The sequence below is a fragment of the Borostomias antarcticus genome, assembly GCF_949987555.1.
Source record: "Borostomias antarcticus genome assembly, contig: scaffold_318, whole genome shotgun sequence".
NCBI lineage: Eukaryota > Metazoa > Chordata > Actinopteri > Stomiiformes > Stomiidae > Borostomias > Borostomias antarcticus.
The window spans coordinates 3,690-24,526 of NW_028176832.1; the positions used below are offsets into that span (position 1 = coordinate 3,690).

General features: G+C 48.8%; 1 protein-coding gene across 1 annotated transcript; it reads right to left on the minus strand.

Moving 5' to 3' along the window:
* Positions 1–895: 895 nt before the first annotated feature.
* LOC311328119 (serine/threonine-protein kinase 4-like) lies at positions 896–20,413 on the minus strand. Its single transcript, XM_084462145.1, has 11 exons — positions 20,051–20,413; positions 18,723–18,803; positions 17,691–17,819; positions 17,128–17,242; positions 16,798–16,962; positions 15,517–15,684; positions 12,984–13,121; positions 10,311–10,439; positions 9,805–10,006; positions 6,096–6,244; positions 896–2,879 (listed from the first exon to the last, which is right to left on the minus strand). The coding sequence occupies exons 1-11, from the start codon at positions 20,092–20,094 to the stop codon at positions 2,721–2,723; spliced, it is 1,479 nt and encodes a 492-aa protein (XP_084318271.1). The 5' UTR covers positions 20,095–20,413; the 3' UTR covers positions 896–2,720.
* Between the last annotated feature and the right edge of the window lie 424 nt (positions 20,414–20,837).

Sequence of the window (20,837 nt, forward strand, 5' to 3'; positions counted from 1 at the left end):
AAGTTTGTTGGCCCTTTTACTGAAGGCAGCCTGCGCAACCGAGCGTTTACTTTTCAGGGCTTCCAATTGTTGTGAATCCATCCTCCTTCCTTGGGGATATTTCCCGGATACTCCGGGGCCCTTGGTTTTTTACTGATCATAATGCAGACATGTTATGGGTCTCCCTGTAAATCTAGTGTGCTTGTTTCTGTTTTATTAACTAACAGTATACAAGTTCATGTTTAGTATAGAGTATAGTTGCAATACAAAATAAAACTTCGTGTACTTCAAGTTAACTACTCTTGCACCCAAAGATTACTTGAAGTATACTTTAATAAACAAAAATTGAACCTGTATTACATAATAGTAAACTGACAGTATATATTTACATTTACTTGCAGTGTACTTCAAGTACTTTAATAAATTAAAAGTGGCCTAATTTAGTCCCAACAAGTATTGAAATAGTACACTCAAAAGTATCCTACATAGTACATACTACATAAAGTATACTTGGGGAATATACTTGAACTTGACCTAAGTTGACTAATGAACTTTAAGCACTTTTTTGGTAAGGGATTTCTCAGGGAGAAGCGCGTCTCCTGGTAGGAAAGAGGGGGAACCAGAGTGTCTCCTGGTAGGAGAGAGGGGGAACCAGGGGGAACCAGTGTCTCCTGGTAGCAGAGAGGGGGAACCAGAGTGTCTCCTGGTAGCAGAGAGGGGGAACCAGAGTGTCTCCTGGTAGCAGAGAGGGGGAACCAGTGTCTCCTGGTAGGAGAGATCAGAGACTGCTGACCCTGGTATATTAGAGGACATGCTAGAGGATCAATGAGAAACATGACCATGGCTACAGCATCACAACATTCAAACTCCTTAAATAATTTTTATTTTATTAATAGTCACACAACAAACACACAAATCAAACATATCTCACACGGTTTGGGTCAATTCCGTTGCAGTTCACTTAACGAGGAAGTAAGCTTGTATTATACTGCAAAATCCTCTGATCAATCATGAGTCATTTACTTAACTTCAATTATGGAAGTTATTTCCTCTTTGTTCAGAATTGACAATTGTGCTTGTAAGGAGAGAGGAGGGTGTTTGTTAATCACGCTGATGTCGTTGTTCGCTCCCGAGAGGAGCCCCTGAGTCGCTTGAAGAGCACTTGATTTGGAGCGGCTCTTCATACATGGTCTTCAGAGGATGTTCAACTATCATCCATCCATCCTCCAACCTCAACACTAACCCTAAAAATCAACTGAACCATTATACTTGCTGTTGGTAGTTTGTTGATTGAGTTTGTGTATCTGTACATTTAAAGGGCCACACCTAATCAAGTGTTTGCACAACCATATACATTCCACGCATCACATGTATGACAAACACATGTTCCTCCTGATCCTCCCACTGTTCTGTAACCTCTTCCCTATATATAAAAACAACTGTCCCACAGGTAATGAATGAATACCAAAAGTTTGAACGATTATAAACATAAGTACAAGCTGTTGTGGAATGTTGAGGCTGCATTGGGAACAGAAAGAGGGTGGAGCCTGAGTGATGGAGCGATGCTGGAGGCTGATCAGAGATCAGTCAAACACGTGGTACCAGTGCTTCAACCTCAACCAGGCTCCGCACTTTTTGTTCATTTCATCATAGAATACATGGTGAATACATGGTGCATCTTCAACATGGTGCATCTTCAACAGCACCACCAAGAGCTGAATCCCAACCTGAGACACACACTCGCATGCACGCACACGCACACACACACGCACACACGCACACTCACACAGGCACGCTCACACAGGCACGCTCACACACACACACGCACACGCACACATTCAACTTTCATGCAAATCTTCCACTGAACACGAAGTCAAGTTGATTCAACGATTCAATGAAAAAATCACAGCTCCGTGTTTCTCAAGTTGGGATTGGTTCCTGTGTGAGGGGGGGGGGTGAACCTCGCTGAGGGACAACTACACACTCCTTCCCTTTGGCTGGAAGAGACTTGGTGCATCAAGATGACCACTATGAGACCCAACATGCTCATCTAAGAAAGTACCACATCACAAATAAGCATTTATAAATCATAAATCAAAAGAAACAACATGAAACAAGGTACAGTAAAATATTTCATGCCACACTAGTTGAATCCATGTTGGCAATGCTAGCTTTGCTTTGTATTAGCAATGCTAGCTATGCTACACAGTTTGCTTTGTATTAGCAATGCTAGCTATGCTACACAGTTTGCTTTGTATTAGCAATGCTAGCTATGCTACACATTTGAATTATTATTGAATGTCACAAAGCAATAAAACCATTGATCCATGAGTACCAACAGTGACAAGGTACCGTGTGAGTGAAGAGGAGGAGCGAGAGGAGGAAGAGGAGGAGGAGAAGGAGCGAGAGGAGGAAGAGGAGAAGGAGGTGGAGAAGGAATACTTTAGAGGTCTGAAGTGCTCTTGAACAATCGTCTCAATAACTTAGGACATGGACATGCGTGCTGCGCAGCGTCAGGTGGTTGTGTTGGAAGAATTGAACAAAGCAAACTTGCCAAGGAGCGGACTGTGACGGAAGCATTGAACTGTTCATGCTATAATCCAGTGTAAGGTGACCAACAACCTTCACCAGTCCAGTCCAGTCCAAATCTGACCAGTAAACTAGACCAGTGTATAAGACCAGTCCAGTGTGGGCGGTCTGAGTCCGACAGTACAGCGTCAGGGCGGTTGAGAGTCGGTAGGTCAGAAGTTCTGCTGGCGTCGTTTCTTGGCCTCGATGGCGTCCAGGATGGGCTGTCTCTTGGCCTGGTAGCGCTGACGGATCTCCTCCATCTCCTGCTCCATCTGGGGGTCCAGGGACGCCAAGCGCACCCTCAGCTCCTCCACGCTCCACCAACGCATCTGCAGGGCACACACACACATCAATATGTACACAAAGAAACATACCATCCTGTGCACGTTGGCCTACACACGCCATTTACACACAGCAGACAGTACAAGGCGGGCTGTAGGCGTGGACGTCTACACTCTGACCACGACTGGGACCACGATGTCCTCTGAGATACAAAGATAAGCCAAGGAGCGTCTGAGAACCTCCCCACTCACAGAACCTCCCAGATCTGAGAACCTCCCCACTCAGAGAACCTTCCAGATCTGAGAACCTCCCCACTCAGAGAACCTTCCAAATCTGAGAACCTCCACAGTCAGAGAACCTTCCAGATCTGAGAACCTCCCCACTCAGAGAACCTCCCAGATCTGAGAACCTCCCCACTCAGAGAACCTTCCAGATCTGAGAACCTCCCCACTCAGGGAACCTTCCAAATCTGAGAACCTCCACAGCCAGAGAACCTTCCAGATCTGAGAACCTCCCCACTCAGAGAACCTTCCAGATCTGAGAACCTCCCCACTCAGAGAACCTTCCAGATCTGAGAACCTCCCCACTCAGAGAACCTTCCAAATCTGAGAACCTCCACAGTCAGAGAACCTTCCAGATCTGAGAACCTCCCCACTCAGAGAACCTTCCAAATCTGAGAACCTCCACAGTCAGAGAACCTTCCAGATCTGAGAACCTCCCCACTCAGAGAACCTTCCAAATCTGAGAACCTCCACAGTCAGAGAACCTTCCAGATCTGAGAACCTCCCCACTCAGAGAACCTTCCAGATCTGAGAACCTCCACACTCAGAGAACCTTCCGGTTCTTCTCTTCCTGTGCTGTAAGTGTTCTTTCACCATTTGACGAAAATGTATGAAACTTGGTCCACTGATGTCTTTCCTCATGGGGAGTAAATCTGTCATTGAACCCATGATGTCTACCATGATGGATTTTTCTGCAGGTTGGCAAAACCTACAAAAAAGTTTCTTCTCATAAACCGTAAGTCCCGATCGGTCTGAAATGTCATTGTATGTTTAAGGTGCATGCCTCCCTACAGGGTGTTAACAGCTAAGAAATCAAATCCAAGACAGTGGAGAAATTGGCATTTTTGTACAAAAAATTATAATTGGACACAAAATTCAAGTGCTTATAACTTACTTAGAAGAATGATCTAGGGATGTGAATGGACTGGCAGGACCAGGACACCATGTTGCACCTTGTCAGAACATTTGCAGATATCTTGATTAAAAATGTGGTGACTTGTGGAGTGACAAAGTGAGCACTTTATGCTAACTACTGCAGTGCCATTTTAAAGGTGCCCACAGCACCCTCTGGCTGCCAGGTGGTATAAACATTGTGCCCAAGATGAATGTGACACAAAATCTGCTGGGTTCCGAGATGACCGCAACACTCACTCCTCAGTTGATCTGACTCCTTCAGTTCATCAGTCCTTCAGGTCATTTGACTCCTTCAGGTCATTTGACTCCTTCAGTTCATTTGACTCCTTCAGTTCATTTGACTCCTTCAGTTCATTTGACTCCTTCAGTTCATTTGACTCCTTCAGTTCATCACTCCTTCAGTTCATCCGTCTCCTTCTCCTGTCGGTCAGTCTGACCCCTGTATGACCTTGTGTCACTGCTGCTCACGGCTATATTTAATATTCTATATTTCATATAATGCTACGTTTATTAGTTTTGTTTTCTTTATGTTATTGTTTGTTTTACTGTCTTTGTGTGGAGAAGCTCTTTGAAGAAGCATTTCCTTGTCATCAGAGAAGACGATGACTCGTGCTAACGATCGGTGGTCTTGAGTAGGACTGTGCGAGGGTGATCTGTTTGATCAGCCTGATACGTCTGATATGCCCGTCTGATGCTGGGATGCTTTAGTTTCTCCCTCTGGGATCTACTGGGCTGTTAGCAGCACTCTGCAGCTATTCACACACCAGATCAATGGACTATAAATAACCCTGGAGTCTCAGTCCTCGCACAGCGTCCAGGAAGTCCTGGAGGCCACCGGTCCTCAGGAGGGTGGTCCTGGAGGACAGTAGACATTCCTGGAGGACAGACTGCTCAGTCCTCACAGAACCAGGAGGGACAGAGTCCTCAGTCCTCACAGAACCTCACAGAACCTTCATTGTTTCATTTCAAATCCATTGTGGTGGTGTACAGAGCCAAAATGATGAAAACTGTGTCAATGTCCAAATATTTATGGACCTAACTGTATGTGTACTGTATGTGTCTTTACCTTTAAAATAAACTGACCCCAGAATGGAGGGGGAGTCTGGAGACTGGGCGGCCATTTTGACTGGCTCATCTATAATGGAGATGGAAGCTCTTAGCCCTCTCCAGATGTTCTACCACTGGAGCACACATCTTACACTACTGACTGGTCACACAAACCAACCACGGGGTGTGTGTGTGTGTGTGTGTGTGTGCTCTGTCTTCCTCTTCTCAGATAGACCTCTTATAAATACCAGAGCACCGGCCACTTTCCAACTCCCCAGGAATGAACACACGCTGAGCCCATTCTGAGCGCATTAAGGCTTCCAGGACTCACAGCCTGGCTAACCATTGTAATTGTGACAGATCTATATTTAGACCATCAGCTGCTTTCATCTTCATGTCGTGAGAGGAGTCCAGGACGCGACAGCACTTCAGAGGACATCCAAACTAAGCACACTGAAACTCAACATCCTCCAAACCTAACATGACCACTACGATTGCAGAGGTCAAGAGCTCAGCTTCAACTCTACAACTGATCCCCACGACTCCCCACCTAACGACAGACAAACTTTCGTCACAGTTCGACACGTAATATGACGGTGACCTACTGTAGCCATACTCTCTCTGATCTATCCAACATGATCACACTACCAAAATAAAAGTCATCTGATCTATGTTTGGAAATATAAGGACTATAATAACTAATGATAATTGTACCCAAAATCCACCTAACCTTGATGCTAACCTATGAGAATCACACATTTAGGACAAGCACCGAAAGAGCTACTACACACCTCAAGCTCTGAGCCTGGTGGAGTAAACAGGGTCCTGAGTAGAGGAGACTATATTTGTACTTTGTTTGAGACACAAATAGTTTTTTGTGCACACAGCAAAACGTATCTGGCAATGGGAAAAATGAATTGTGATGAGTGCCCCCTGGTGGTGGGCTGTGGTGCACGTGTATCAGGCGGACGGTAGATTTTCAGTAGAAAATCAGTAGAACTCCCCCCCATAGTAACTCACCACCTCAAGGTCGCCCTCTGCTGGCAGCTTGCGGTTGTCAGCGTTGTGGCCCTGCTCTCCGGCCTGGTTACGGCTGTTGGCTTCCTTCTCCTTCTGCTCAAAGTACTCCAGGAAGGAGGGCTTGGCTGGCTGCATGGTCTCATCCCGCCCTGCGCGCCAACACACACGCGCACACGCGCACACACACCAAAAAACAAAGTACAATAGGGTATGAGGTAGGGTTGAGCGATGTGTATTAAAATATGACATCACGACATTCAAACATTACCACCCTAGTGTGAGGGACTAGACCTGTCCAGAAACAGGCTTCTATCCATCCAGATCCAGACTGCAGCTGGTCTTAAAGTCTGTCAGTTCTGAAGCTGTTCCTGAGCCTGTGATGCAGGCTGTGGTGCTGCCTGTCTCAACATGGGGGTCATGGATAGATGTCCCCCCACCACCACTGGCCACAGACCCTCACTCTGCACATAACTAATTCACAACCTGCTACGATTATTCAACCACTTCCTTATTGCCACCCTGCACTCGTCCAATCAGAGGGCTAGCCCTAACAGCTCTGAACATTCTGTCTGAGAATAGTAAATGAAGCTCAGCAGTAAACATGTCTTCTGGCTCATTCTAATCTACTACAGCAGTAACAGCCATCACCCTATACGATAAGATACTACTTTTTATAGTCCAACCAAGGTTGAAAATGTGTCTTTGGTGTCATCGCAAGGTAGCCTTGTGAAACCATCCTGACCCTAACCCTAACCCTAACCACCCCCCCCACACACACACGTCTTCAGTGGTCCCTGGTGGAAATTGTTCCCTGCATTTCTCCAATCCAAGCCGTCCTCCTCCAGGGGCAGTCAGGAGCAGTGGGCAACCCGGGGACCAAGTCCAAGTGCTCAGTCCAGGTCCTGGTCAGGGACCGGCCTGAAGAGCATCTGCTCTGCATGTTTTTCATATTGGGTTCTTTGGGAGGAAAGCCTTGTGAACACGTGGAGAACATGCAACCTCCACACAGAAAGACCCAGAGACCTTCTTGCTGTGAGGCGACAGTACTAGGTGTGTGTCTGTGTGTGTGTCTGTGTGTGTGTGTGTGTGTGTGTGGATTGCGGTGGTGTAAGGAATAGGCTTTTAATTCTACATTAGTGCACTGTTAGTGAGGATCAATAACTTTATTTTGGTGTCTTCTATCTTAGGAGAGAGGAGCAGACAGGACAGATAGGGCAGACAGGGGCAGAGAGGGGCAGACAGGGGCAGAGAGGAGCAGACAGGGGCAGAGAGGGGCAGACAAGGGCAGAGAGGAGCAGACAGGGGCAGAGAGGGGCAGACAAGGGCAGAGAGGAGCAGACAGGGGCAGAGAGGGGCAGACAGGGGAAGACAGGGGCAGAGAGGAGCAGAGAGGAGCAGAGAGTAGTACGGGGAAGCAGAGAGGAGCAGAGAGGAGCAGGGAGGGGCAGAGAGGAGCAGGGAGGAGCAGAGAGGAGCAAGGAGAAGCAGGGAGGAGCAGAGAGGAGCAGAGAGGAGCAGAGAGGAGCAGAGAGGAGCAAGGAGAAGCAGGGAGGAGCAGAGAGGAGCAGAGAGGAGCAGAGAGGAGCAGAGAGGAGCAAGGAGAAGCAGGGAGGAGTATGGGGAAGCAGAGAGGAGCAGAGAGGAGCAAGGAGAAGCAAGGAGGAGTACGGGGAAGCAGAGAGGAGCAGAGAGGAGCAGAGAGGAGCAGAGAGGAGCAAGGAGAAGCAGGGAGGAGCAGAGAGGAGCAGAGAGGAGCAGAGAGGAGCAAGGAGGAGTATGGGGAAGCAGAGAGGAGCAGAGAGGAGCAAGGAGGAGTACGGGGAAGCAGAGAGGAGCAGAGAGGAGCAAGGAGGAGTACGGGGAAGCAGAGAGGAGCAGAGAGGAGCAAGGAGGAGTACGGGGAAGCAGAGAGGAGCAGAGAGGAGCAAGGAGGAGCAAGGAGAAGCAGGGAGGAGTACGGGGAAGCAGAGAGGAGCAGGGAGGAGCAAGGAGAAGCAGGGAGGTACTATAAGAGCTAAATCTTCTTGGTTAATGTGACTTTAAGAGCTGAGAGGAGCGATCCATACTAACACAATATAAGTCCATTAGTCAGGATATGGCTGCCTGCCAACTGGAGGGGAGTGTGTGTGTGTGTGTGTGTGTGTGTGTGTGTGTGTGTGTGTGCATATGCGTAGCTATAGAAATTACATTAAAGAACCATACCATATGGCCACTCTACCCTGGTAATCAGCTGCATCGACAGGAAACCTGCATCTACCATCCTGACCTCATCTACCATCCTGACCTCATCTACCATCCTGACCTCATCTACCATCCTGACCTCATCTACCATCCTGACCTCATCTACCATCCTGACCTCATCTACCATCCTGACCTCATCTACCATCCTGACCTCTGACCTCATCTACCATCCTGACCTCTGACCTCATCTACCATCCTGACCTCATCTACCATCCTGACCTCATCTACCATCCTGACCTCATCTACCATCCTGACCTCTGACCTCATCTACCATCCTGACCTCTGACCTCATCTACCATCCTGACCTCTGACCTCATCTACCATCCTGACCTCATCTACCATCCTGACCTTCCGGGGACGCCCCCGGGGACCAACCAAGCGCTCCTGTGCGTCTTCGTCAGGGACAGGACTGTGATCTCTTCTTCTGCATGTTTTTGGTAATGGGTTCTTTTGGGAGGAAACCTTCGTGACCACGGGGAGAACATGCTCTCCACACAGAAAGGGCTCTTAAGCGCTCTTAATGGCCGCCCTACAAACCTGGTATGAGGTTGGGTATTGTTATTGAGGTGGTTACACACTGTCCTTGACCTGATCTTCACACTGTCCTTGACCTGATCTTCAGCCTCCATTCTTACAAGCTAAAGACTTTACCTGTCTGCACCTGCCCAGCGCCGTTAGAGGCTTCACCCGCCCGATGCCATGTGATTGGCTAAAAACCTTATCAATACATGCCCATGGAGCGGACGACAGATGGTCAGACAGGAAGTGTAATCCCTATGTCTCAACAGCCCCTCCGGGCCGAGACAAAAATGGTGTCATCAGAATGAAGACAGTGGAGAAAGTGTTCCTGGAGTCCTGAGTCTGTGGCTAACAGCCCCCCAGGACCTGAGCTCCAGAGGTGTGGGGGCCACGGTAGAAGTGGTTTAACTCAAATAGTCTGCTGTCCAGTTTTTACAGTCAGTCGTTAAGAGATGGGTTTTATGTGTCCATGGGAATAGAAGTGGGTGTAGTTGTGTACCTCTGTCTACCCTAGCCCAGGACCCCCCTAGAACAGCTGTGGCTCAGTGGTAGAGCGGGTCTTCCAACGATCATAGGGTCGGCGGTTCGAATCCCACCTCCTCCTGTCCACATGTCGAAGTGTCCTTGGGCAAGACACTGAACCCCAATGAGCAAACTAGAGCAAAATGAGCAAACACTGCATGGCAGCTGTGTGAATGTGTGAATGTGTGTGAATGTGTGAATGAGAGGCCATTGTATATTAAATTTAGAGGCCAGTGCAGTCAATTTACCAACAAAGGACTGAAACTCTCTTCTCACCCAGACACACTGCAGGTAGAGGCTGCCCTCTGCTGGCTGACCGAGGAACTGCAGCTGGGAGTCAGTTACACCAGGGTCCTGGAGGGCCACAGGCTCCACTGGTTCTCTACATGCCTGTGTGTGTGTGTGTGTGTGTGTGTGTGCGTCTTACGTTTCATGGTGCCGGCCTCGTCCTCGTCCTCCTCGTCCGAGTTGATGACCATGGTCCCCAGCTGGGTGTCCACCATCGTGCCCGTGTCACAGTACTCCACCATCGTCCTCGCCGTGCCTCCCAGGGAGCCGGCCACTCGCACCGTGCCCACGTCCCCCGTCCCAGCACGCACCATGGTCCCCTGGTCCACCTCATCCTCATCCTGATTGGCCGAGGCAGAGAGGGGTGTCATTATGTGACCGGCTGCACAAAATAACATCACTTGACTCCCAGTGCAGTAAATAGTAGAGCTGTGTGTGCTTGAGTATGTATGAGTGTGTGTGTGTGTGTGTGTGTGTGTGTGTGTGCGTGTGTATTTCTGTGTGTGTGTGTGTGTGTGTGTGAGAGAGAGAGCGTACTGAGTTGTCGTCGTCCTCAGCGTCCTGCTCTCTCTGCTCAGCCTCCTGTCTCTTCAGTGTGTGTGTGTGTGTGTGTGTGTGTGTGAGTGTGAGAGAGAGAGAGCGTACTGAGTTGTCGTCGTCCTCAGCGTCCTGCTCTCTCTGCTCAGCCTCCTGTCTCTTCAGTTTGATCTCCATGGCGTCGCTGATCAGGGCTCGCAGGATGCTGCTGGGCTTGGCTGCCTTAATGAAGGGATGCTACACACACACAAACACGCACACACGCGCACGCACACACACACACACACACACACACAGAGAAATACACACACACACACACACACAAACACACACACACACACACACACACAATCATATTCAGTTGATGACAACCTAGACTAGGCTGTTCACATTGAGGTCACATTGCAAAACATCCAACATGATTTAGGATGCATATCTGATTTAGGATCACATGGACGTGGTGTGAATCTGATTTAAGAACATCAGAGTGTGAGTTGTGCTGTTCACATTGTCATGAAAAAAACAACCTGAGTCACATAAAAGCAATAAAAAGGGATTTGGGCCACTTTTGACTGCAGTGTGAATGAGGCCTAATGCATGTGATAATGCTAGTAGATTGCAGTAAGTAGTAGTAACAGCAGTAATAGCGGTAGTAGAAGCAGGAGCAGGAGCAGTATTGGTAGCACTAGTAGTAAGGTACCTGTAGTAGCTGGGTAGTATTAGTAGTAGTAATACCAGTACCTGTAGTAGCTGGGTAGTATTAGTAGTATTAGTAGTAGTAGTACCAGTACCTGTAGTAGGTGGGTAGTATTAGTAGTATTAGTACCAGTACCTGTAGTAGCTGGGTATTATTAGCAGTAGTAGTACCAGTACCTGTAGTAGCTGGGTAGTATTAGTAGTAGTAGTACCAGTACCTGTAGTAGCTGGGTAGTATTAGTAGTATTCGTACCAGTACCTGTAGTAGGTGGGTAGTATTGGTAGTAGTAGTACCAGTACCTGTAGTAGGTGGGTAGTATTATAGTATTTGTAGTAGTAGTACCAGTACCTGTAGTAGGTGGGTAGTATTAGTAGTATTAGTACCAGTACCTGTAGTAGCTGGGTAGTATTAGCAGTAGTAGTACCAGTACCTGTAGTAGCTGGGTAGTATTAGTAGTAGTAGTACCAGTACCTGTAGTAGCTGGGTAGTATTAGTAGTATTAGTACCAGTACCTGTAGTAGGTGGGTAGTATTGGTAGTAGTAGTACCAGTACCTGTAGTAGGTGGGTAGTATTATAGTATTTGTAGTAGTAGTACCAGTACCTGTAGTAGGTGGGTAGTATTAGTAGTAGTAGTACCAGTACCTGTAGTAGCTGGGTAGTATAAGTAGTATTAGTAGTTGTAGTACCAGTACCTGTAGTAGCTGGGTAGTATTAGTAGAAGAAGTACCAGTACCTGTAGTAGGTGGGTAGTATTAGTAGTAGTAGTAGTACCAGTACCTGTAGTAGCTAGGTAGTTTTAGTATTAGTAGTAGTAATACCAGTACCTGTAGTAGCTGGGTAGTATTAGTAGTAGTAATACCAGTACCTGTAGTAGGTGGGTAGTATTAGTAGTAGTAATACCAGTACCTGTAGTAGGTGGGTAGTATTAGTCGTATTAGTAGTAGTAGTATCAGTACCTGTAGTAGCTGGATAGTATTCGTATTAGTAGTAGTAATACCAGTTCCTGTAGTAGCTGGGTAGTATTAGTATTAATAGTAGTAGTACCAGTACCTGTAGTAGCTGGGTAGTATTAGTATTAGTAGTAGTAGTACCAGTACCAGTACTTGTAGTAGCTGGGTAGTATTAGTATTAGTAGTACCAGTACCTGTAGTAGCTGGGTAGTATTAGTATTAGTAGTAGTAATCCCAGTACCTGTAGTAGGTGGGTAGTATTAGTAGTATTAGTAGTATTAATAGTATTAATAGTATTAGTAGTATTAGTAGTATTAGTAGTAGTAATCCCAGTACCTGTAGTAGCTGGGTAGTATTAGTATTAGTAGTACCAGTACCTGTAGTAGCTGGGTAGTATTAGTAGTATTAGTAGTAGTAGTACCAGTACCTGTAGTAGCTGGGTAGTATTAGTAGTATTAGTAGTAGTAATCCCAGTACCTGTAGTAGGTGGGTAGTATTAGTAGTATTAATAGTATTAGTAGTATTAGTAGTATTAGTAGTAATCCCAGTACCTGTAGTAGGTGGGTAGTATTAGTAGTATTAGTAGTATTAGTAGTAATCCCAGTACCTGTAGTAGCTGGGTAGTATTAGTAGTAATCCCAGTACCTGTAGTAGCTGGGTAGTATAAGTAGTATTAGTAGTATTAGTAGTAATCCCAGTACCTGTAGTAGCTGGGTAGTATTAGTAGTAGTAATACCAGTACCTGTAGTAGGTGGGTAGTATTAGTAGTATTAGTAGCATTAGTAGTAATCCCAGTACCTGTAGTAGCTGGGTAGTATTAGTAGTATTAGTAGTAATCCCAGTACCTGTAGTAGCTGGGTAGTATTAGTAGTATTAGTAGTAGTAATACCAGTACCTGTAGTAGGTGGGTAGTATTAGTAGTAGTAATCCCAGTACCTGTAGTAGGTGGGTAGTATTAGTAGTAGTAATACCAGTACCTGTAGTAGCTGGGTAGTATTAGTAGTATTAGTAGTAGTAATACCAGTACCTGTAGTAGGTGGGTAGTATTAGTAGTATTAGTAGTAGTAATACCAGTACCTGTAGTAGGTGGGTAGTATTAGTAGTATTAGTAGTATTAGTAGTAATCCCAGTACCTGTAGTAGCTGGGTGGCTGTGGCCCGATTCTCTGGGTTCTTCACCAAACACTGGGTGACGAAGTCTCCGAAGGATTCTGCCCAGGAGTCGGGGTTCCGGAAGGTGGGCGGGGGGTTGGTGGGGATCATGAAGATGGCCTGAGGACAAACAGCATGGAGACGCACGCAGAGTGAAGAGCTTTGTCTAGTAGTGTGGATCTATTCAGGGTTGAGCAGAGTGAAGAGCTTTGTCTAGTAGTGTGGATCTATTCAGGGTTGAGCAGAGTGAAGAGTCTTGTCTAGTAGTGTGGATCTATTCAGGGTTGAGCAGAGTGAAGAGTCTTGTCTAGTAGTGTGGATCTATTCAGGGTTGAGCAGAGTGAAGAGTCTTGTCTAGTAGTGTGGATCTATTCAGGGTTGAGCAGAGTGAAGAGCCTTGTCTAGTAGTGTGGATCTATTCAGGGTTGAGCAGAGTGAAGAGTCTTGTCTAGTAGTGTGGATCTATTCAGGGTTGAGCAGAGTGAAGAGTCTTGTCTAGTAGTGTGGATCTATTCAGGGTTGAGCGACATGTTTCCAGAAACAGTGTGAAACGTTGCAAAACGTTTCCGTATCAGTCTGCTGATTGGGTAACACCTCTGACACACCCACGACACAAGAGAAAACCTCCCTCAAAGCCCATTGCACATCATTTCGAGGAAACATGTTGTTCAACCCGGATCAGATCCACACCACTAGACAACACTCTTCATAATGCGTCTGTCAAAGTCCATCAGAACTCCATTAATACATAGTGGGTATCCTCTGTCCCCAGCCCTACCAGTCCAGCCCAGCCCTACCAGTCCAGTCCAGCCCTACCAGTCCAGCCCAGCCCTACCAGTCCAGTCCAGCCCTACCAGTCCAGCCCAGCCCTACCAGTCCAGCCCAGCCCAGCCCAGCCCAGCCCAGCCCAGCCCAGCCCAGTCCAGCCCTACCAGTCCAGTCCAGTCCAGCCCAATCCAGCCCTACCAGTCCAGTCCAGCCCAGTCCAGTCCAGTCCAGTCCAGTCCAGCCCTACCAGTCCAGCCCAGCCCTACCAGTCCAGTCCAGCCCTACCAGTCCAGTCCAGCCCTACCAGTCCAGTCCAGCCCAGTCCAGTCCAGCCCTACCAGTCCAGTCCAGTCCAGCCCAGTCCAGTCCAGCCCAGTCCAGTCCAGCCCTACCAGTCCAGTCCAGCCCTACCAGTCCAGTCCAGCCCAGTCCAGTCCAGCCCTACCAGTCCAGTCCAGTCCAGTCCAGTCCAGTCCAGTCCAGTCCAGTCCAGCCCTACCAGTCCAGTCCAGCCCAATCCAGCCCAATCCAGCCCTACCAGTCCAGCCCTACCAGTCCAGTCCAGCCCAGCCCTACCAGTCCAGTCCAGCCCAGTCCAGCCCTACCAGTCCAGTCCAGTCCAGTCCAGTCTAGTCCAGCCCTACCAGTCCAGCCCAGCCCTACCAGTCCAGCCCAGCCCTACCAGTCCAGTCCAGCCCTACCAGTCCAGCCCAGCCCTACCAGTCCAGTCCAGCCCTACCAGTCCAGTCCAGCCCTACCAGTCCAGTCCAGCCCAATCCAGCCCAATCCAGCCCTACCAGTCCAGTCCAGTCCAGTCCAGTCCAGCCCAGTCCAGTCCAGCCCTACCAGTCCAGTCCAGTCCAGTCCAGTCCAGTCCAGTCCAGTCCAGCCCAGTCCAGTCCAGTCCAGTCCAGTCCAGTCCAGTCCAGCCCTACCAGTCCAGTCCAGCCCAATCCAGCCCTACCAGTCCAGCCCTACCAGTCCAGTCCAGCCCAGCCCTACCAGTCCAGTCCAGTCCAGTCCAGTCTAGTCCAGTCCAGTCCAGTCCAGTCCAGTCCAGCCCAATCCAGCCCTACCAGTCAAGTCCAGTCCAGTCCAGTCCAATCCAGCCCTACCAGTCCAGTCCAGTCCAGTCCAGTCCAGCCCAGTCCAGCCCTACCAGTCCAGTCCAGCCCAGTCCTGTCCAGCCCAGCCCAATCCAGCCCTACCAGTCCAGTCCAGTCCAGCCCAATCCAGCCCTACCAGTCCAGCCCAGCCCAGCCCAGCCCAGTCCAGCCCAGCCCAGTCCAGTCCAGTCCAGCCCAGCCCAGCCCAGTCCAGTCCAGCCCAGCCCAGCCCAGCCCTACCAGTCCAGCCCTACCAGTCCAGTCCAGTCCAGTCCAGTCCAGCCCAATCCAGCCCTACCAGTCCAGTCCAGCCCAGCCCAGTCCAGTCCAGTCCAGTCCAGTCCAGTCCAGCCCAGCCCAGCCCAGCCCAGCCCAGCCCAGCCCAATCCAGCCCTACCAGTCCAGTCCAGCCCAGCCCAGCCCAGCCCAGCCCAGCCCAGCCCAGCCCAGCCCTACCAGTCCAGTCCAGCCCCAGCCACACCTCTGTAGCCCTGACCAGTCCAGCCCAGCCCAGCCCAGCCCATCCCAGCCCAGCCCAGTCCAGCCCCAGCCCCAGCCACACCTCTGTAGCCCTGACCAGTCCTGACCAGCCCTGACCAGCCCTGACCAGCCCTGACCAGCCCCAGTCCTCCCAGACTCACCCTCATGGGGTGGATGTCTGCGTAGGGGGGCTTGCCCTCGGCCATCTCGATGGCGGTGATGCCCAGGGACCAGATGTCTGCCACGCAGTTGTAGCCAATCTCCTGGATCACCTCCGGGGCCATCCAGAAGGGGGTACCGATCACCGTGTTCCGCTTGGCCATGGTGTCCTGGGGGGGGGGGGGGGGGCAGAGAGAGACACACACAGACAGAGAGACAGACAGAGGGGGGGCAGAGAGAAAAACAAACAGACAGAGAGAGAGAGAGAGAGAGAGAGAGAGAGAGAGAAAGAGAGAGTCTTAGTGAGACCAGACCAGAGAGAGTCTTAGTGAGACCAGACCAGAGAGAGAGAGTCTTAGTGAGACCAGACCAGAGAGAGAGTCTTAGTGAGACCAGACCAGAGAGAGAGTCTTAGTGAGACCAGACCAGAGAGAGAGTCTTAGTGAGACCTGACCAGAGAGAGAGAGTCTTAGTGAGACCTGACCAGAGAGAGAGAGTCTTAGTGAGACCTGACCAGAGAGAGAGAGTCTTAGTGAGACCTGACCAGAGAGAGAGTCTTAGTGAGACCTGACCAGAGAGAGAGTCTTAGTGAGACCTGACCAGAGAGAGAGAGTCTTAGTGAGACCAGACCAGAGAGAGAGTCTTAGTGAGACCTGACCAGAGAGAGAGTCTTAGTGAGACCAGACCAGAGAGAGAGAGTCTTAGTGAGACCTGACCAGAGAGAGAGTCTTAGTGAGACCTGACCAGAGAGAGAGTCTTAGTGAGACCTGACCAGAGAGAGAGTCTTAGTGAGACCTGACCAGAGAGAGAGAGTCTTAGTGAGACCAGACCAGAGAGAGAGAGTCTTAGTGAGACCTGACCAGAGAGAGAGAGTCTTAGTGAGACCAGACCAGAGAGAGAGAGTCTTAGTGAGACCTGACCAGAGAGAGAGAGTCTTAGTGAGACCAGACCAGAGAGAGTCTTAGTGAGACCTGACCAGAGAGAGAGAGTCTTAGTGAGACCTGACCAGAGAGAGAGTCTTAGTGAGACCAGACCAGAGAGAGAGAGTCTTAGTGAGACCTGACCAGAGAGAGAGTCTTAGTGAGACCTGACCAGAGAGAGAGAGTCTTAGTGAGACCAGACCAGAGAGAGTCTTAGTGAGACCTGACCAGAGAGAGAGAGTCTTAGTGAGACCTGACCAGAGAGAGAGTCTTAGTGAGACCTGACCAGAGAGAGAGAGTCTTAGTGAGACCAGACCAGAGAGAGAGAGTCTTAGTGAGACCAGACCAGAGAGAGAGTCTTACGGTGAGTTGTCCTGCTACTCCGAAGTCGGCCAGCTTGGCCTGGCCCTCAGCGTTGAGCAGGATGTTCCCAGCTTTGATGTCCCGGTGGATCTTTCTCATGAAGTGGAGGTACTCCAGACCCTTCAGCGTGGACTGGAGAATGGTGGCGATCTCCTCTTCTGTTAGCTGCGAACACACACACACACACACACACACACACACACACACACACACACACACAAGGGTGAGACCCCACACAAACAAAACAGTGGCAACGTCATGCTCAGGTAGATGAGCTATTATCTGTAAAACAGTCATAGGAGGAGAGACGTGTGTGTGTGTGTGTGTTACCGTTTTGTTGCGTAGCCGTATGATGTCAGAGACCGAGCCAGCGCCGCAGTACTCCATGACAATCCACAGGTCGCTGTTCTTGAAGTAGCTGCCGTAGTACCTCACCACGTGGGGACTGCAGACAGGGACACGCGTTCAGCTTGCAGTCAATTAGGGATGCTAACAGTTCATCGACCAGTAAGAATTTACTCAAGTAAGATTTGGTTACTCGATTAATTGCTTGTTAATGGAATGGAACTTTTTTTTTTGAACAAACGTTATCAACGAGAGTTGTGTGAAATGTGATCATGATTTAGGGTCTGACTGCACATGAGGGCGCCACGCCATGTAGTGACGGCTTATTGGGATGGCGGGAAATTTCAACGACACAGTGGAAGAAACACAATAATGAAGCGAGCAAAGTGCAGTCCAGCGCGGGACGTTCTTCTAAATTAATCGACTATTGTTTGTTAAGGTTAATAGTTATCGATTAATGAAATTCCTTGAAATTTTCAATCCTATAGTCAATGTTTAACTGTTTGAAAGTCCCATACAGACGGACAGACTGACAGACACACACAGACCTGTTACACTGCTGCATGATGGAGATCTCCTTGATGATCTCCTGCAGGTCTGACTCCACAGGAACCTGCTTGATGGCCACGATCTCCCCCGTCTCCTTATAATGGGCCTTGAACACGCTGCCATAGGACCTACACACATGTGATGTGCACACAGGTATGGGTATGAACACGCTGCCATAGGACCTACACACATACGCACACACGCACGAACACAATAAGAAATATGAGGACCTAAAGCTCATCTGTGTAGTCTGCTTCATGCATGTCTACAGAAGGAGAACTAACCAGGCTTGATAACACACAGGATCGATATGAACAAAAAGCCATTTGACACACAGTTCATCTCCCAGTCCTAAACTAGACAGATCCTAAAGTAAATTAGATCTCCTCCGGTGAAAGTTATGTTCAGACCGAGGAAAGCAGCCATGTGAGAAATAGCGAGAACTTGTCTGTACGTTTTTGCTCTTTGTATGTTAATGTCCATCTGGTGATCAGACCCTCACAGTCACACATCAACAGCCCAGCTTCCTCCTAAGGGGAAGTGGCTGATTAGAAAGGTAAAAACAAACCAATAATGACCAATGACTGACTCTGAGAACTTCCTGTGCACTTCTGCTATTGTTCTAACATGTTACCGTTTGGACCAGTCACATCAATATGGTGGTGTGTCATGGCACACTTAGTACCGTCTGTCTGTGACTCATAAGTGTCCCTGTAGGTACACCTCCTGTAGGCTGAATCATGTCGCTCTCAGACCGGTTGACAAGCAGGAAGTTGAGAAAAAGGAAATGAGGAAGTGGTGTGTATGACGACGGACGAGGAGGGAGGGGCTTACTGACTGTATGACTGACACCGACATCTGAAGCATTTCCTCTAGTGGCAGAGAGATAGAGAGAGAGAGAGAGAGAGAGAGAGAGAGAGAGAGAAAGAGAGGGAGGGAGAGAGAGAGAGAGAAAGAGAGAGAGAGAGAGAGAGAGAGAGAGAGAGAGAGAGAGAGAGAGAGAGAGAGAGAGAGAGAGAGGGAGCTCTCACCCTTCACCAAGCTTCTCCAGCACATCAAACACTTCCTCTGGCTGCTTGGTCAGACTGTCTTCACTCAGCTTCTTCAACTGCCTGTGAAAGGGAGGGAGGGAAGGGAGCAAGGAACCAGGGAGGTAAAAAGGGATGGAGAAACATTTTGACACAATAAAACAATTAGTAACATCATATCCCAGACGTCCTCTGGTTTTCGAAGCATTAGTCTCAAGAGAACCTATAGTATACAAACCAAGAGCCTCTGTTAGACAAGCCCTTCATATGTGAGAGTGTGTTGGTAAGGGACATGGGTTTACTGAACTGGTTGATAAACACAGACATAGAAATGTGAATCTTCAACTTTCAGTTTCAAGTTAAAGTCGCAGAGTCAGCTCTTCTGTGTTAAGACAGCTTACACCTCAAGTAAAAGATTAACTTTCACTTCAGTCCAAGCCACAAAAAGTGTAATTTTAATTCCTTCACTTGAGTATATGAGTTGTATGAAATTATCGCTTCTCAATAGAGAATATAAAGTGACAATTGGACAGTTGGGATTAGCCTCAGCCCCACAGGAAATGGCAGAGCCCCGTGTCACTGCTGGGGATGATACCCCTGACTGGGTGTCTGACTGACCCTAACCCTAACCCTAGGCCACACCGCTTTGAGTTGCATAACCAACTGGGTAGGAAGCTAAGCTGTTTACACCCACGGTAACGTTAGTTAGATAGCTAACCTGGTAGATTACAAACAGCGGCTTTCGCCCCCACCTGAATTAGCTAGCAAGCTAGCCCCCACACAGAGCTAGGGTTAGGGTTAGGGTTAGCCCCCACAGAGCTGGACTGAGGCCATGAGACCAGCTAGAGACTGAGTCAACGGCCAGGTCTTCTATCCTCACACAAGCATCGGTAACGGCATCAGGAATTAAAGCGGCATGTTTAAGCTATAGTTAGCACTAACTAACTAACTCAAATAACTCACGTTAGTGCTAGCTCGCTTGGGCTCGTTAGGGTTAGTGCTAGCTCGTTAGGGCTAGCTAGTTAGGGTTAGGGCTAGCTCGTTAGGGCTAGCTAGTTAGGGTTAGGGTTAGGGCTAGCTGGTTAGGGTTAGGGCTAGCTGGTTAGGGTTAGTGCTAGCTCGTTAGGGTTAGGGCTAGCTCGTTAGGGCTAGCTAGTTAGGGTTAGGGTTAGGGCTAGCTGGTTAGGGTTAGGGCTAGCTGGTTAGGGTTAGGGCTAGCTGGTTAGGGTTAGGGCTAGCTCGTTAGGGTTAGGGCTAGCTAGTTAGGGTTAGCTCGTTAGGGTTAGGGTTAGTGCTAGCTCGTTAGGGCTAGCTCGTTAGCTCATATTCACCTGCGTGGGTGATTCCTCATCTGGACTTTGTCTTTGCTCTCCATGTTTTTTTCGGGTACCAGTGTGGGCAACTTCTTACACTATCCAGTGTGCTGGCTGGTTTAGCAAGTAGTTCTGCTAGTTTGTCAGTCTGTGAAGCTGGTTTGGTGATGCTCGCCTGGGTTAACTGACATTAGCGGGCTAGCTAACCAAGCTAGCGATGGAAGTCAACCTGTTCTGTCTGTTCTGTCTGCCGTGTCAGTTTTCTTCATTCATGAAACTTCGCATTCGTTTATCATGAAGTCATAAAAGGTTAAAACAATCTGACTAGTTCCTCTGGACACTGGGATTTCATCCTTGGCTCCGTCATCTTGCCGCTGTTCAACTTCGTACGAGTTATTTTGCCATTTTGCTGGTTGTGGTCGGTCGACTTGAGTCAGTTCAAACCCGGAAGAGCGCTGCCTGGGGGTTAGGAGAGGAGGAGAGGAGGGGAGGAGGAGAGGAGGGGGGCACTGAACAAAGACACCGGCAGGGCACAACAGACAGAGGGCGCTGTTGGCCGCATGCAGATACCTGTATATATACCTGCCTTATCAAGAAGGAAGGAGGTTACTGAATATAGCTATATATATTGTAATATATATAGCTGTAATATAATATATTACAAGTAGGTTTGAATTGCCGAACCATTCATTCTGCCCCTTCAAGGACACCTCATCTGTCTGGCTCATGGACGTATCATATAAACAGAATCTGGCAAGGTAGCAGTTCAGATTACCTCAGAGAGGAGGACCTCATATCCTAGGAC